Source organism: Antechinus flavipes, chromosome 1, assembly GCF_016432865.1.
Source record: "Antechinus flavipes isolate AdamAnt ecotype Samford, QLD, Australia chromosome 1, AdamAnt_v2, whole genome shotgun sequence".
Taxonomy (NCBI): domain Eukaryota; kingdom Metazoa; phylum Chordata; class Mammalia; order Dasyuromorphia; family Dasyuridae; genus Antechinus; species Antechinus flavipes.
This window is the reverse complement of record NC_067398.1, coordinates 184,508,015-184,525,862: the sequence shown is the minus strand read 5'-3', so window position 1 is coordinate 184,525,862 and position 17,848 is coordinate 184,508,015. Positions and strand designations below refer to the sequence as shown.

Genomic DNA, 17,848 nt, shown 5'->3' with positions numbered 1-17,848 from the left:
TCTCTCTCCCTCTGTGTCTCTGTGTCTATCTGCCTGTTTCTGTCTGTCTGTCTGTCTCTCTCTTTTTATCTCTCTCTCCTTCCCTCTTTCTCTTCTTCTCTCTCTCCTTTCCTCCCTCTTTCTATGTCTGTCTTTCTCTCTCTGTCTGTCTCTGTCTTTGTCTACATATGTGTATATATACATTGTGTATATATACACAAATCTACATATTCTTTCTACATGTGTATATGTTTGTATATACACGAATGTAATGTGTGGAAAAAGGTGGAGAGAGAGAGAAATTGTATAAATATGCTAACCAACTCTGTATCCCTAAAAGGTCATCATAGTCAATACACTTTATTTTATGGCTAGGAAAACTCATTTTATAGGCAAGTCTTAGAAAAGTTGTTTGACTTATTCAAAGTCACACAAGTAGCAAATGACAGATTATAATTTGAATCCATGTCCTTCTGATCCAGTGCTCCTGTCTTATTTATTTAGATCAGTCTTTTCTTGGATCTTTGTGGATCTTATCTAGAAAGCATCTATTGGTTGTACTTTATATCATTGTAGTGATCCAGTTTTGATGTATATTTCATACAAAATATATCATGCATTTGTTATTTAGATTTATAATGATAGATTTTTTTATTATGTTAGATTGAAGAAATCTATACGTTTTCTTTGAAATTATCAAAATTATGATGGTAACAGAAGGAAGTTTTTTTAATTATCAGTAAATTAAGTGGATTAGTTTTCTGATTCTTTACTTTCTATTCTTATTTTTCCTATCAATATAAACTTCTTTGATTTCTAAGGAAAGTCAATATGGTTATTTATTTTAAAAATCAATATGTTCTTTTGTCTTAAAGTAGGACATGTCTTATATGATAATTTTATTTCTGAAATATTTTAGACATGACTTGCCAGATTTTTCCTTAAAAAATGAAAGCTTAAGAAAGTCTTTATCTATGTATGGCAAGTGCTATGGAGTTTTACCTTTTTTATCTTCAGCACCTAGCACAGTATCTGGTATATAATAGGTCCTTAGGAAATGCTTTTTGATTAATTGCAAATTTTTGATTTTATCAGTAAACTTTTTTTTTCATTACAGTAAAATCTAAGGTTTTTAATTTGGTTGTTTTTTGTGGGTTTTTTTTTTGCAAAATGGTATCTCCATTCTTTGCATTTGTGTTAACTCCAGTGCAGATATTTTCCGTAGAATTGGTCTTGTCCAACTACTTTTCCAATCTTTGTTTTCTTTGTGGGCATTTCAGTTAGTCAGGTGGTCAACAAACATTTATTTAGCATTTACTATATTCTAGGCATTCTGCCAAGTGCTCAGAGTACAAAGAAAGGTGAAAATCGGCCTTGCCCTCAAGGTTCTCAGATGATAATGAGGGAGGCAGCTAGTAAATAACTAAATAAATGGAAAGTAATCTGATAGGGAAAGGCACTAGTATCTGGAGAGAAGAAGAAAGGCTTCATGAAGAAAGTAGGATTTGAGCTTTGACTTGAAGGAAGCCAAAGAAACTAAGAGGTAAGAGGTGAAGAAGAGTGTTCCAGGGATGAGAGATAACCAGTCCAAAGGTCTAGAGGTCCTGTGTAACAGAAATCTAATATACCAATGCATAGATTGGAGTAAAGTATAAGAAGACTGGAAGAGTAGAAAGGGAGGAAGTTGGGAAGAGTTTTAAATGCTGAACTTTATGTTTTATCCTGGTTACAATAGGGAGCCACTGGAGATTGTTTAGTAAGGGAGATGTGACCTGGTCAGACCTGGACCTTAGTAAAATCACCTAGGCAGCTGAGGGGAAAATGGATTAGAATTGGGAGAGACTGGAGGTAAAATAGCAATTAGTACAATGTGGGAATATGTTTTGCTTGACAATGTTTATTTATTACAATGACTTGGCTTTTCTTTTTTCTTTTAGTAGGAGGCAGGAGAAAAGAGGGAGAAAAACAAATGATAACTGGTGAAATAAATGGATAATTGAGGAAATTTTAAATTGAAAAAAAAAAAAGAAAGTTATATTTCTAGGCAAGAGGTGATGAGAGCAAGAGAGAATGCAGAGAACTAAAAACTCTTCAAAGGAGATATCTGTTCTGGTCCTATGCTTCTTAACATTTTTATTAGTGATTTGGATAAAAGCACAGAAGACATACTTATCCAGTTGACAAATAATTCAAATCTGAGAGCGCTAACTCCATACTTGCACAGTGAAATGACTTGGTGGATAGAGCACTGGATCTAGAGTCAAGAAGACCCGAGTTCAAATTTAACCTCAGATACTTGTGACTCTAGGGATATCACATGACCTCCTGTTTGCCTTAATCTATTGGAAAAGGAATTGACAAATCACTACCTTGTCTTTGCCAAGGTAAAAAGTGGACAGCATTGATTGCTGCACAGATTCATGAAAAGTCATGTGACCAAATGACTGAACAACAACAAAAGTGAATTACAGAATCAAGAGTCAAAGAGATATTGACAGGCCAGAATATTGAGGTTAATATATAATATGAAATTCGGTGAGATAAATTCAAGGCCTCGTACTTGAATACAAAAAAAAAAAAAAAAAAATCAATCCAATAAATACTGCATTAAGAAGTATCCCATAACTATTTGACCAAAATCAACTTGAAGTGTTGGTGAACTGTAGGGATTCAATTATGTCAATTATAGGATAGTTCAGGTATTAAAAGAAGTATAGCCTTAGGCTACATTAAAAGAAGTATAGTGTTCAGTTCTATGAAGTATTATTCTATGCTTCCTTGTTTATAGAAGAATTGGAATCTGAGTACTATATTTTAGGAAGGATATTAATAAAATGGTATCACGATGAAGGCAATTTATAGAGTTAATGTTTCTTAGATGATGTTCCATGAAGATCAGTTGAAGAAAAAGAGGAATGATTGGCTTGGAAAAAAGAAGACTTTGTGAGAGGACAGGGATTCATGATGCATGTTATCAAGTATTTGAAGGATTTGTTCCGTGGGTCAGTTAGATGATATCAGACCTAGAGTCAGGAACATCTGAATTCAAGTGCAGTTTCACATACTTTATAGCTATATAATTCTAGGCAAGTCATATAACTTTACCTTAACTCAGTTTCCTTATCTGCTAAATGGAGATAATATCAGTACCTACCTTCCAGGGTTGTTTTAACTATGTAATAATTATATTTATGTAATAAATGATGTAGTAATTATAATGATGTAATATTTATGAAGCACTTAGCACAGTGCCTAGCACATAATAAGCACTTTATAAATATTAAATATTATTAGCTAACCTAGAGGCATATTATTGTGCATTATTTCATAGGAGAAAGAGAGAAAGAACATTGGTACCCGGGTTAGGAGATCAGAAAAGGCTTCGTATGGAAGGTAGAACTTGAGCTGAATTTTAAAAGAAATGAGATTCCAAGAAGCAGTGAGGGTGGGGATAGAGAATAAAGAGCATTCCAACCACGGCAGACAGTCAATGCAAAAGCAAGAAGATGGAAGCTGGAGAAGGATGTGCAACGAATAGCAGAATGACTAAACCATAGAGCACATGGAAAAAAAGCAATGTGTAAGAAGACCAGTAGGTTTGGAAGAGACCAGATTATAAGAAATTTAAATGCTAAACAAAAGAATTTATATTTGATCCTAGAAATAATAGTGAGTTACAAGAATTTGTTGAGTAGAACAATAACACTTATTAGTCAGAGGATGTGGACATGGTGATCAACAAATCAAGTCATAAAAAATAAAAATTATATTTTAACATGAAATAGTTATCAATGTAGGTTCATTTTTGAGTAATCTATAAACTGTCACAACCCCTACTTATTACAGAAAATATGTCATATCACTGAGGGGGAATACAATTTCATTTAAGCAAGCTGTTGATAGCAACAAATGGAAAATGGATAAAAGAATATATAACAATATAATATAGAATATCGCAATTTTAAAAAATATTTAAATATTGTAGATGATTTGTCATAAGGTAGACTTATGGCAAGAAAGATCAGAAACTACTTCAGTCAGTAAACACTTAGTCACTTTGCCATATAGAGATATGATGTCCAAAGACAATGCCAGTTTATAATGTAAACTCATTTGGAGTAATCTTATGGAAGAGAATGGTAGAAAATCTTGAGTAATATAATTTTACCAATATATCAAAAATAAGTGGAGAGACAAATTCTTTAAAAGCTCAAAGAGAAAAGCAAATAGTTGCCCCAAGTATACTTAAGGATAAGCCTAAAGAAGTACAAGAACAAAAAAAAAAAAAAAAAAAGGAAAAGTTTATATAAGTTTTCATAACAAACTCTTTTCACCATCAAGGATAGCCACAATACTTCCACTTGAAGAAGTAGAAATAGCACTGAAGAAAAATAGGAGCTATACTGTAGCTAAGTATACACAAAAGAGGTCCATGCTGCAATTGACATAATTTTGAGATCATAGAACAGTCTTTTTTTAAAAAACATATTTTTCCTAAAGAGGAAGATGCCAAAGGTTTTTTTTTTTTTTGGGGGGGGGGGAGAATTGTGAGGGTACATCATTTTAGAAGGTAATAGGAAGAATAATATAATTTCTCATCTTTATGTAATTTTCATGATGCTAACAAATGTGTATATTGAGGGAATCATTGATGAAGAAGACATTAAATGAGGTCAGGAAGATTTTTAAAATGATATTCCAAAGCAATTGGAGTACAATTGGCTGAAAGGTGTTAAGAATGCAAGTTCCGGGACAACTAGGTGGTGCAGTGAATAGGGTGATAGGCCTGAAGTTAGGAGGACCTGAGTTCAAATCTTACCTCAGATACTTAACTCTTCCTAGCTATGTGACCCTAGGCAAGTCATTTAACCCCAATTGCCTCGGGGGAGAGGGGAGGAGAAGTGAAGAATGCAGGTTCCTAGAAAGTCTTACAAGAACTGGTACAAAGTGAAGGAAGCAGAACCAGAAGACCATTGTACAAAGTTATGATATTGTACAGCAATCTAGTGTGAACGACTTACCTATTTTCAGCAATACAATGATGCAAGACAGTTCTCAAGAACTTACAATTAAAAAAAAAAATGCTATCCATCTCTAGAGAAAGAACTGATAGAGACTGAAGACAGATCATAGCATACTTTTTTAAAACTTTATTTTTCTTGTTTTGGGGGAAGGGGGTTTTATTTTCTTTGCCAACACAACTAATCAAAGATATATGTTTCATCACAATATATTTCATCACAATCCATGTATATAATCTGTATCAAATTTTTTGCCTTCACAATGAGAGGGTAGGTGACTGAATAAGGAAGAGAATTTGAAACTCAATTTTCAAAAATTAATAATAAAAAATTATATGTAATTGGAAAAAATAAAATATTTTAAATGCAGGTTTCTTTTTATGCATATTATTCATGATACTTGATTTGGAATGCAGGAAACATCATAAGTAGGGCACTGATATTCCAGAAGGTCTGAAATACCCATGACTTATATAAGATTCAGAGGGAAGGAAGAGTTCAAAAACTTCAGAGGTGGTTTATTTTGACTGTCATGTAAAAATTTCACCGATAAGGAAACTGAGGTCAGAGATTTGAGACACTTGAGTGTTTCAGTGAATATCAGAGAAGATTCAAATCTACACTGTCTGATTAAATCTAGGAGCCTCTGAAATTTGCCTTGGCATAACATCATTTGATCACAGACCTCTTATGGACTGTTCTTTCTCTTATTAGACATGGATCTGCCATTTTTAGTGAAATGAGTTTTAAGTGATCAAAATTCTTCAGAGAAGTGTCCATATTGAAAGAGTCCCACTTCATGAGAAGATAGAAGTCCAGCCAGTATGATTTGACCTGTTGATATTTTGACATGAATGTGATCTCTATTGATGACAAGAATAATCAACGTATTAGCAGAACCAAACAGACAAAAACTGAGGGCATTATAAATGTCTAGTAGGCAGTTGCGAATGAAATTCAAGAAAGAGACAATATATATGAATATGTGCCTTTTGTTTGAACTGCTAGTAATTTGATATGACTTTAGTTTTACGTACAGTGTATCTTTGCTTTTATCTTTGCGTACAGTGTATCTTTGCTTGATATATAGTTCTAGGTTCTTGTCATCTTAATCACAAGACTCCAGTTACACAAACATCTCTGTCATTGACCATCACTTTTATTCTTCAACTCCCATCTTTGCCTTCTGTTCCCACACAAGTCAAGTGTCAAACTTAGATGACTGTGACATCGCTAGAGCAAATACCTGAGAACCATCAGGAACATTGTAGCCCTATTCACAGTTTAATTTTAACAGCTAAACAATAGAGAATAAGGAGGGATAGAGTGGGGAGGATGAAGAGGGAGGCAAAAATTTAATCTGTTCCTGATAGCTTAACACTCAGTTTATGGAACCATATTTATTCTTGTAATTGGCTATTTCCTGTCTTTAAATGCCTATTTATTCATGTCTGCCACCTTCCTCTCACTTTATTGGCCTTGCGGTCACCACATTATCTTTCTCTTCAAAATCAATTGACATTTTTATGAAAAGAGTTTGCAAGGTGAGAGTGGCATCTAGAACAGGGAAGGGGGGGGGATGTTGCAGGATGGTAAATGCTGGGAAACAAGTGTCATACATAATCGTATCCTACCATTTGCATATGTTTTAGTTGATTTATATTTAGATTTACATGGATTACTTTGAATATATTGACATTTTAAAAATTTAAGCACTTTCCACAATGATAATGTGAATTCCAATCCTCTGCTCAATGAATATTGGAGAAAAGATAGAAGTTGTAAGGTGAACAGTTTCTAACTATAATATTTTGCTAACTCCTCAATAGTTTGTGCCTATTGTTTTATTTCCCTAGGCTGCTTATTATGGTTTCAGTTCTATAGTCTTACTCTAGGGCAAATCCCACAAATATAAAGCTCCTTTCTGTCATTATGAGCTTCGAGACAGGGGACTCTAAAAATTGGGAAGTAATTAAGCCAGAATACCTATTTCACCCTTTCTTTTTTAGAGAAAACTCAAAGATAATACAATGTTATGATGAGTTTGAGTGTCAGAAAGAGATGTTGCTTGGTAGAAAGATAAATCCTTCCAATGGCCAGAAAAAAATATTTGCACTGATTTATTTTTCACATAGCTCTGAGCATATCGGCCTGCACTGCTGCTGTTTGATCCCGGGAAGAAAGCCACTTGCTGATTCAAAATGTTTGCTTCTAGGTGCCAGATCGACCTGTCAGCCCTCAGTAGAGAACAGACTCACAAGCTGGAGTTACAGCTGGAAGAGGGTGAAGGACATCTGGTGCTGTTGGTCACCCTGACAGCCTCCGCTACTGTCAGTATATCTGACCTCTCTGTAAATTCCTTGGAGGACCAGAAGGAACGAGAAGCGATATTAAAGAGATATGTATGTATCTACCTCATGTATGTAACACTCATTCTTCAAAGTTCATACATGACTAGAGGAAAATGTAAATAATTTACCTGCAGTGTCAGAAATATTCCTGAGAACACATTCTGTCTGAGGAATATAGAAACACAAAGCTCTGAGAATCTAAAGGTTTCATCCTTTCTGTATCAGCAATTATATCATTTGCTGTCCTATTGCTGGTCATCTCTCAGATGCCTTCTTTTAGCTCAATTTCTATGATTTTCATTATGTGACTTTATCAGATTCCCATTAACAAAAGTAATTAATTTATTACTTTGTTTTTTTTAAAAATGAATTGTTACTCTTCATAGTTTCAAATAACTTTGCTCTTTCTTTCTTCCAAATAAAATGGAGTTTAATCCCACTTAGGATTATTGGTAGGTTGTGGTAACAGTGTATAGAAGTAGATTTCATTTTCATCTAATAGAAAAAAACCCTTTATTTTTGCTCAGTGGTAAAGTATGATTCATTGGGAATGAAGCACTCTCACCTTTTAATTGTCTTCAAAACAATGAGTTTGTGTAACTAATTTCAAAATTGGTACTGTGAATAGGATTTCCCAATTTCAAATATTTTGAACCAAATTGCTCTATTTCCCAGCATCCTCACACTGTTAAGCAACTATTATGTAGTTTTATTGAAGCAACAGAGAGGGGAGCTCTTACTCCATCATTTATTGTTAATGACAGCACTAAAAAGTAAATGTCTCACTACCCTTGAAAGATGGGGGTGGTGGGGAGCTTTTCCACTTAAAATTACAAAGCTTTTATTGTACAATGCTGCCAGGTGTTTAGGAGGCTTCTCTAGACACTCAACCATTAAACCAAGCTCTGACTAACAAAGAACTGCTTAATTTTTTTTTTTTTTTTAGATTTTAAAATATTCCTATTCGCTGACTGACATCCTTTCAATAACTGAATTTAATAAAGATGTACCTTATCAGGCTGTGCAGATAACATGAAGTGCTGGTACTAATGCTCTACAATATTCTTCAAACAGATTAGCAGGATGTGCGCTTCAGCAAATTTATTCTGGATATCTCCACTGAATCAGCTGTCTGTTAATGCTTGTACAACTCACACACCAATAGTGTTATCATAAACACAGTTTAATAGAGGTGACTTAGTAAGGCAAAACATCATATTTTTAAAAACTAACCCAGAGTTAAAGTATTATACATCTTCTGAAAATTATAATTATAATTATGAGAATTATTTCAAATTTGGGTATTACCAAAACAGATTTTCCTCTTCTCATGGAAAGAGCTTCATAAATAGTCAAATGGATTTTTTTAAATGGCAGTATAAAATTTTGAATAAATGTAAGCCATATTTGATGAATTAGTATTTTATTAATATCCTACACATTGAATCATCTAGTTAACTTAGAAATTTAAGCACAATCTACCAAATTACTATTACTACATTCTCCCCCTTGGATAGACTTTATTAAATTGATCACTTTCTTTCATAATGTGAATGCTTTCCATAATTTCTGGTACTTTATAAATGATCAAATATTTTCCTTCTTACATTAAATATAAAACATTATATGAAAGTGCAAGATAAATAAATATTTCTCAAAATTTTAACCCATGTTAATAATATGCTTTCATAACTATATTGTAAGACTGAGTTTTTCTGAGAAACTTAAGATGTGCTGTTTGAGAAAGTTACTTCTAGAAATAGTAAGACTTATCAATTCCTAGAATTCAAATCATTTATGTATATTGAGAGGCTACAAGCAATTTGATTTCTAAATTTGTGGTCACCCAGAAATGGCAGAATTCTGCTATGCCTGAGGTAGGATATGCTTTCATAATTGAACTGATAATCTTAGGAAGCTTAATCAGTTAGCTAAATTTTTTTTTCATGTACTAATAAGGTTCTAGGTTAACTTTTTCTCACCTGTTGTGCTCAGGCTCTTAAATGAATTGACATCATCCTCATATCAAACAGTCCTGAAGAAATTACTGAATTGCAGTCATTTAATCATTTGTAGCTGAACATCCAAAGCCTACAAATTAAATAGACCTTATGGTGCAAAACATTATTTGAATATCACAGTCTAAAAAAAATTGTTAATTCTTTTCCCCCTATATTTTTACTTTTTCTTCTTCCTTTCTTTTGCTATTTTTTTTTTTTGTGGGTAGCAGTTAGGGGGAGAGTAGTACTGGGTAGCAGACCAAGAGAGATTGTATGACCTTTTCAGAACGGGTGTGCTGAACCCTTGCTCCCCCTTGTCACCATTTAAAAACCAGAGAAGCTAGTTTAGAGAAGAAGTTGTTAGCATTCCATTTTTATTATGACATTTCACAGTCATCCGATTTAATGTCCCTTGACCGGATTGTCCACCGTGAGACGATGGGCTTGAAATGTTATTTAGAGCATTGATAAAAGGTGAGCGGTTCGAAGATGACAGCGAGTCATAAGGCGGGTGGTGTGACATTAATTTTCTCCATAACAGAGATGGAATAAGACGTCACGGTGACAAGCTGTCAATCAGTCCTGGCCCCTCAGTGGATCTTGATGCCATAGGATGGGGTATTGCTTCTCCCATAATAGAGCTGAACTGAGATGCTCTTCCTGACAGCTGCTGCAGCCATACAGAAAATATATTATACAGCCTTTCATTAAAAAAATAAAGAGGCCTCATCTCCAGAGCATTTCAATCTTTTCCCATCTATTGAGGGCTGAAAGGATTCACAGCAAATCATAGATTCCTCTGCTATGGAAATTTCAGGCTTCAGAAGCCATCCAGGTTTTGAGGCCTTCAACAATAATCATAAATAACAAGACAGGAATATCTTCTGATAAATCATTACTTAAAGTTATATGTTCAAGCTCACATATTAAAGTTATTTGCTCTTTAGAGCTCCTTCTGTAATATCATATGTCCTGGGACTAAGCTGTTGAAATTTGCAATAAATTACTCAAAATCAGCTGATTTGAGGAAATGAAAATATCAAACAATAATTACCCTAGCAATACAGGTAGAAAAGTATCAAGACTGAAGCATCAAAATGCAATCTGTCTGTGGAATGAGCTATCCACACTGAAAATAATTCTACGACTTCAAGACTAGCCTATTTGTTTTAGCTACAATGAAACTGGATTTAAATAGCTCCTATAACCTTTTGGTAAATCTATTCTCCTCTCTAGCCTCTCTCTTTAAGATTTGTATTATAACACTGTGCACAAGTATAGTACAGTATCTGTAATTACCACCCCCAACTTTCGACTTGCAAGCATGTAAACAGAGGGTAAAATGTATTATCATTGAGCTCTGTCATGTGTAGATTAAACAGATTTCTGATAATAAACTAATGCTTTTAAAAGGGATTAAAAGTTAATCCTTGTGATAAACACTTTTTTTAAAGTAAGGTTATGCGATTACATGTGACTATATTTCCTCATCTCACTCTACCAAGGTCATAGTTTCACTGTTTACAATGATTAGTCAGATGGGACTTATAAAGTTAGTATCAGAGTGTGCTTTACCTGTCACTTTTCACAATATTAATAAAAAGATAGCAATGCTTTTTTCATTAGCAACATTCTAATAGATAATTTTATCATGAAAATATTACTTTCATGGAGCATAAAACAATTTGAAGATTTGATAAAGATGTGTGCTTGATTTGTTGAGTGGAAATCACTAAGTTTTTCAGAGGAAAGCTATCTATAATTAAAATATGTAAGTAAATGCATATTTGAAGTTTCCATGTGAATTTATTGCCATAACATTTATGCCCATCAATAAAATTCCTAAATCCTTGAATAATCATTCTTCTAATAATCAAGGGTAGTAGCTAATTTTTTAAATTCCCAGAATTCTTTTTTTTGTTATTTGTAACAAATGATAGATTGAATCAATTTGTGAGTAAAACTTTTCTGTGAATGTGAACTTCTTGCTTTTTCCATGTTTGAATTACAAATTTAAAATCAATTGGATTAGAGGTTTCCTACCATTGATCTTTTCAATTTATTATGCAAATGCAAATTTAAGTTTATATTAATAAATTGCATAAATTGTACTTTACATAAGATTCCTATAGGTTTCATTTGAACTAACTTTTAACTTTTAGCAAGAACATTTTGCCAGTTTTCTTATGGGGAAAAAAAGCCCTAAATTTATTGTTGTATAACACATCTTATTTTTTTAAGTCAATAAATTGGTATTTTATTTTTCTTTAATACACAAAGCTCAATGATCTATAGGAATTATCACCTAAGGCCCAATAGCAAGTATTATTTCCCTCAAAACTGAAGCTCCTTAAAAATAAAAAAAATAAAAATAAAAATAAAAAAAAAACAAGGCTCTCAGGGACTATATTAGTAAGTGAGATGGAATAAAAGAATACTTAAATAAGAGGTACATTACTATTCTAGCTTTCTAGATAGCTGTTTGTTTATTATATTAATTCTAAATAAATTTTTAGAATTTCATTCTTATTTTATAAATCTTCACTGCCTGTATTTTCCCCTTTTTATTTTGGTAGAAGATTGGCATGTATTGAAATAATCGAAATGTCCTTCTCAGTCATTTCAGTTATTTTCAGAGTCCATGAAAGTTTTCAAGCTCTTATCAGTATCTTCTGAATCTTTTTATCTGATGATAATAATGATGATGATGATGATAATGACACTGATAATAACAATAACAATGTTGTCTTTCAGAGTCCAATGCGGATGTTTCACAATGTAAAGGATGTAGGATTTCTTCAGGTGAAAGTCATCAGAGCAGAAGGGCTGATGGCAGCTGATGTCACAGGCAAGAAATTGTCACTTCTTTAACCACACAAAAGATTCTTGCCTTTAAGTAGGTTTAAAATTTGTATTTATGTTGGACTGTAGCTTCTAAATAAAATGTTTAAAAGGAACAAAGCCTAGAATCCAATGTTAATAGGTACAAAGGAAAAAAATGCTACATACATACACACACACACACACACACACACACGCATGCACGCACACATACATACGCATAGAGGCATATAGCTCTTTATATTGTGACTGGGTATTTGAAATGAGCAAGGTATTCTTCCATTATAGCACACCCCAATATAGTTAGGAAAACTCTACAAATAAAGAAGTGGGGTGTGGAAGTGATTTCCCAAATACCCTTTTATTTCACATAATTTCTTAATAGTATAGCAAATGTTATTCCATCATATATGTGTTGAAAGGTACTCCAAATACCTTGATCCATCCCCTTACTATGTGTGCCAATTTGGGAAACCTCAGTTTAAGCAATGCAGAAAGAGAATCCCACCTCTACAGGATTTTCTCAAGAAATTGTGTGGACTTATACTGGGTATCTGGTATTACTGTAGATCCATTCTCCAAGGCAAAGGTCTAAAGGGAACCAAAGATCAGTGGGGTTTCCTGAAGTGCAAACTAAAATCATTCTTTCTGTGCGTGCACTTGTCTGTTAGATTTGAGATAAGATCTGACAGTTGTTATTTCTGCATTTTTCAAAATTAACATTTATAAAGTTGGATTTATGGCTGTGTACTTTTCTCTAAAAAACAACTCTTGTTTTATTTTCTAGGGAATTTGGGGATGTTTTTACCATTAACTAGAAAAAACACTCTCAGAATGTTCACTAAACAGGACTAGCTCGATGTATCTTTATGTTAGATCTTGTGTTGCCAAAAGAAAGTTCTCTTTTAGTATTTATGGAAATATACTTGCCATTTACATGTGAACAAAACTATCCTTAAAAAGAATGGCTTTCAAAAGAACTATATCTTTCCAACCATTAGAGGGCCTATAAAGATTTCATGATTAGTATATATCATTCATTACTCTAATGTTAAATGGATCCTGAAAAACCAGAATTGATTAAAAAACAACTTGTTAATGTTTCATAAGTGAGAATATATCAGGTGGTAGTCAAATGCTATCTTAGAATTTATTTTTGTATCTTATCAATTGCCTATTTAATGGTATGAAAGGAAGGTGTAACGTGAAAATAATTAGTTTTCAATTTGTCTTTAGATAGTAGTGCTGAAGAAAGTTAGTAGTAGTAGTAGTAGCAGCAGCAGCAGCACCAGTAGCTGCTATTAGCCTTTGTTTAAAAACATTTCATAATTTGGAATATGTGTTTCCTTTAAGATCTCATTGGGGCAGCTATCCAGACATGAATCAGGATGATCTGAATCCAAATATGGCTTCAGACCCTAGCAGTGTAACTATAAGCATTTGCTTCAGTTTCCTCAGCTGTAAAATGGGAATGATAATAACACTTATGTCATAGGATTATTGTGAGGATCAAATGAGATAATGATTCTAAAGCTCAGCACAATACCAGGAACATAATAGGCACTATATAAATGTCAGAGAATAGTATTATTATTATTTATGTGTCCTATTTATATTATATTAAATGATTCATATCAAGACCATTTTCTAAATTTATTTCTCTTTTGTTGGAATGTTATTTTCTGGTTTAGTTCAAGGCAAATTTTTTTTTGCACAATTATTTTGAAAAATTAATATTTTTTTGACGGCTCAGATACTTGCCCACAGTAAGGTTGAGTACAATAATATGAGATTGTCTTCTCTCAGAGAGAAGCTGTCATGGCTGTTAAAACTTCATGAATATGCAAACTCTGTTAACCTGGTTGGCCTGTGTGCCACTATGGAAGTTAAGGAACATGTTCTTTCACAGGTGGAAGAATATAGATATTCCTTTCCTAATGGTACTATGTAAATTAACATGAATAACAATAGAATCTTTCCCAAGATCTAACCAGACACAGTTTTATTTTCATTACATAGATTTTTCTCCCCTTTTTTATGTTTTTAGAGAAATAAATCTGATGGTTCCTCACTCAGTTTTGACCTTATAATCTAATGTAGTCTGAATTGAAAAGAGAGAAGATTGAGCTTTCCAGGGCAAAGGGGTAATTTAGTCTTTGACCTTATTCACTCCTGGACCTTTTGTGGTCATCATGACATTTGTGCTGATTGCAAAAATTGGGGGACATATATTTAACTCAGAGATGGCCAGGTGTACTACAAACCTTTCAAGTAGTCTTGCTTTTCTTGGTCCTAAATGCTGTAGCTAGAGAAAAAATGAGCTTTCTGAATATCTGTGATTTGTACAAAAGGATGCTTTTAAAACAACTGTATGTGTCACAGTCTGTTGTGAGGTCCATATTGAGCCAAAATATTACAACTTATCATTTTTTCAAGGTAACATGCCATATTTGTTATGTATTTAAAAAAACAAGTGGTGTGAAACAGGAATTAATTAGATTAATACTTTATTAGTAAGATATTTAGTAAATTTATGTTTAATGTTCTAACAATTAATGTATTGGGGTGGGGTGGTACATGAATAGAATTTTATAGGATGTCTAAATGCTAGCAATATTTCCCCTGAATGAAGTATTTTTTTTTTTTTGTATTTGATTGATTACAAGTGATGTCGTATTGGGATAACATTTTTGGCATTAGCTAATTTTTTTCTAGAAATCAAGATGTTTTTTAACTAATGAAATTCACTCTTATCCAACTTTGCTCCATGTTCATATTTTGATGTTATTTAAATTTATAACATATATAACATTGTAAGACTAAATTCCTTAGTTTAAACCAAATACTTGAAAAAAGTACATCATTAGGGATGAGTATAAGAGGAAAAGATTTCCTAATCTTTTAAGTAGCCATCAATCTCACTGTAGTTACAAAGAATTTTTCCTTTTCAAAATGTAAAATTTTTCTTTTGTTACTACACATTCATTGAGAAACATTGTGATACTGTATTAACTCTGTGTGAATAAAGAGCAATTGAGACTCCCTTTGAATGAGTGAGTATAAAGCACAAATTACTTTTTAATGAAACCCTCAATTCTTTTCCTTTGCACAAAAAGCCTATAGCCTTGTTCGTTTGAATACTACTACAGTAGGTCACTTCAGTTAAGCCCCTAATAAACTGTTGATAGTTGAGGGTAGTTTTTTCTTCTGTCTCAATAGCCCAGTGTTGGACAGTGCACTTCAAATCATTAAGGTTAATACTGATTTGAAAAAGAGAGAGAGAGAGATTAACTGTGGTGGTTAAGGCCTCAATTTACAACTCCCACACATGCACATGCATTGAACAAGGCACAAGAATAGATTGAAATTTCTGTCAAATTGTGAACAGCCTGAGAAAGTAGTATTCCGATTTTTAAAGTTGGCTATGAAATTTTTTCTTTAGGAAAATATCAGAGGTATAGAGAAATATTACTCAGTACAACTCATTTACCTTTTAACTTTTCCAGTGAAAAGGTTAATGTTTTATCTGTGCATCAAACCAAAACCTTTAGACCAAATGACCTCAGTATAACTTGGGAATTACAAGGAACTAGTCACCACACCCTTAGGTCAAATGCTCTTTAATATGAAACAGTTATGAAGGCTTATGTTCAAAAGAGGTAAAGAGCCTATGGAAGGGAATTTCTTGAGCAGATGGAAAATAAGTCTCCTTAGAACTTATCATCGTAACTTCTAATGGTTCCTTTCTCTATAGGAGGATTGAAAATCGTCTTTCAACAGATAGATTTATACTCATCAGTATTGAGATGAACTTTCTTTGCAGAATATTTAGTCCTGGGTTATTGATTCTTTCAAGAGCTAAGTGAAGAAAGAGAAAGAATTCTTTTCTTCAGCTCCTCCCCATCATTTTCCCCTGGGTTTGTTTGAGTCTCTCATAGAAGAGGTCATCTTTTCCCCAGGGAAGCCAGCCACACAATTTTAGAAACTGAGATATGGGAGAATAGAATGAAACCCTTTCAAATGATGGCCTATCTTTCAGACACTAAAAGATATACTAATATAAAACTCCTTCTCTGAAGGTGAATTGATCTTTCAAACTAATGCGCTGTTTCTTTCACAAAATGAGAGCGAGAGAGAGACCCTTTTATAATGAATACTGTCATTGGAATGGTCTTATTAAATAAAGTACATTTTTCTAAAACAAGACTATGTATAAAGACTTGTAATCCCCCAGCCCTTAAAGTCTGAAAACCTACTAGTTAATAAGAGGGATGTTTACTACCCCTTTATTAGCATAGATTTTTCCCAAGCCTTTCTTTAGGGAAACTGTCTTCATTGTTAGAAAATATTTAAGTAACAAAACAGCCAAAAAAGACATGCTACAGTTTTTTATCAGCTTCTGTGTGAGTCTTATTATCTTAAGAAATAACAGTTAGCAGCTCAGATTCATTAGTAGAGCTAAATTTAAGCCCCATTTGACAGGCTGCCTAGAAAACATTTTGTTTTGCTGTCTGTGAGCTTTAATTAAGATGTGTTCAATTTCAGTCCTCCTCTGTCCTCCTTCCCCCCCCCCCCACTTGCTGTGTCACAGACCGGCGATCAGACACTTTTAGATGGTCCAGCCCATGACTTTGACCTTCTGCGCAGTCCAGCGTTCCCTGGGGAACCGTTCAGCTCATGAGGTCTGATTTCACACTTCCAGGATGCCTCGGCTCTCTTAACAATGACAGGGAGACAAAGCCCTTTAGAGCAGGCCGCATGGGGACTTGTTTAAATTGGAAAGTAGAGAGGAGTCAAGGAACAAGGTTATGGGCTACAGAATAGTGCTTTTAATAAAGAGCTCACAGCTCTGGTTCAGCTCAAAGAGGTCTACCTCTGTACAATTAATTGAGCCATTTATCTGGAGCATCTTAGGCCTCTACTTTCTCACAGAATTACGTGATAAATATCAGCTAAGAAGCAAATGAGATATGCATGAAATGAATTTTTAACACTTTGATTACTGTGCCTCCGGTCTTCATTAAAAGTAAATTTATTTGTATTTCTGACCTCATTATCAGTGGGCTGTCTACATTTTATTGGCTTTCTGTGATTTCCAGCTTGAAATTGTCATAAAGGTATATTTTGTATAGAGATTTACACAATTTGGATTTATTATTCTTGGTATCTTCATCCTGTACATCACAGGATTCTTCAGAAAATGAATCGAAAATGCAGCTGTAGAGAAAAGGGCGAGTGCTACTCTTTGAGAGTATTATATATGATTTGAGAAATACCAAGTACATATACTGCACATAGACAAGATACAATCTCAAAAAAAATCCATTAACTTTTGTGTCCTGTGCAGTGAGTTACTCCAGTCTAAGTCTGGCATATGTAAATGTTTCTTAGAGTGCCCTACAAAGTTCAGTTCACATCATTTGATGAAAAAATGATTTGAGATTGCTCCTGGTGTATAATTGCAGCCATTTCAAATCTAAAAGTGTGTGACACAAAATTGCAATTACATTGAGTTTCATTGATAATATCTACTAAAAATAGTCTTATCCTCTGTGGTCATAGATTTGTAGTTTTCATTTATTTCACTGATGTGAAAAAAAAAAAACAATGAGAAAAATAAATCTTGCTTTTAACTATGTAGCTGAACAGAAAGTAT

General features: G+C 33.4%; 1 protein-coding gene across 8 annotated transcripts in view; it reads left to right on the top strand.

The window, feature by feature from the left end:
* Window positions 1–17,848, top strand: part of MCTP1 (multiple C2 and transmembrane domain containing 1) — a 697,990-nt gene that overhangs the window by 453,901 nt on the left and 226,241 nt on the right. For all 8 annotated transcript variants that reach the window (XM_051993794.1, XM_051993777.1, XM_051993761.1 and 5 more), the window contains 2 exons: window positions 7,216–7,402; window positions 12,106–12,199. In XM_051993794.1, the coding sequence (XP_051849754.1) occupies window positions 7,216–7,402; window positions 12,106–12,199 (281 nt within the window). The remainder of the gene's footprint in view (window positions 1–7,215; window positions 7,403–12,105; window positions 12,200–17,848) is intronic.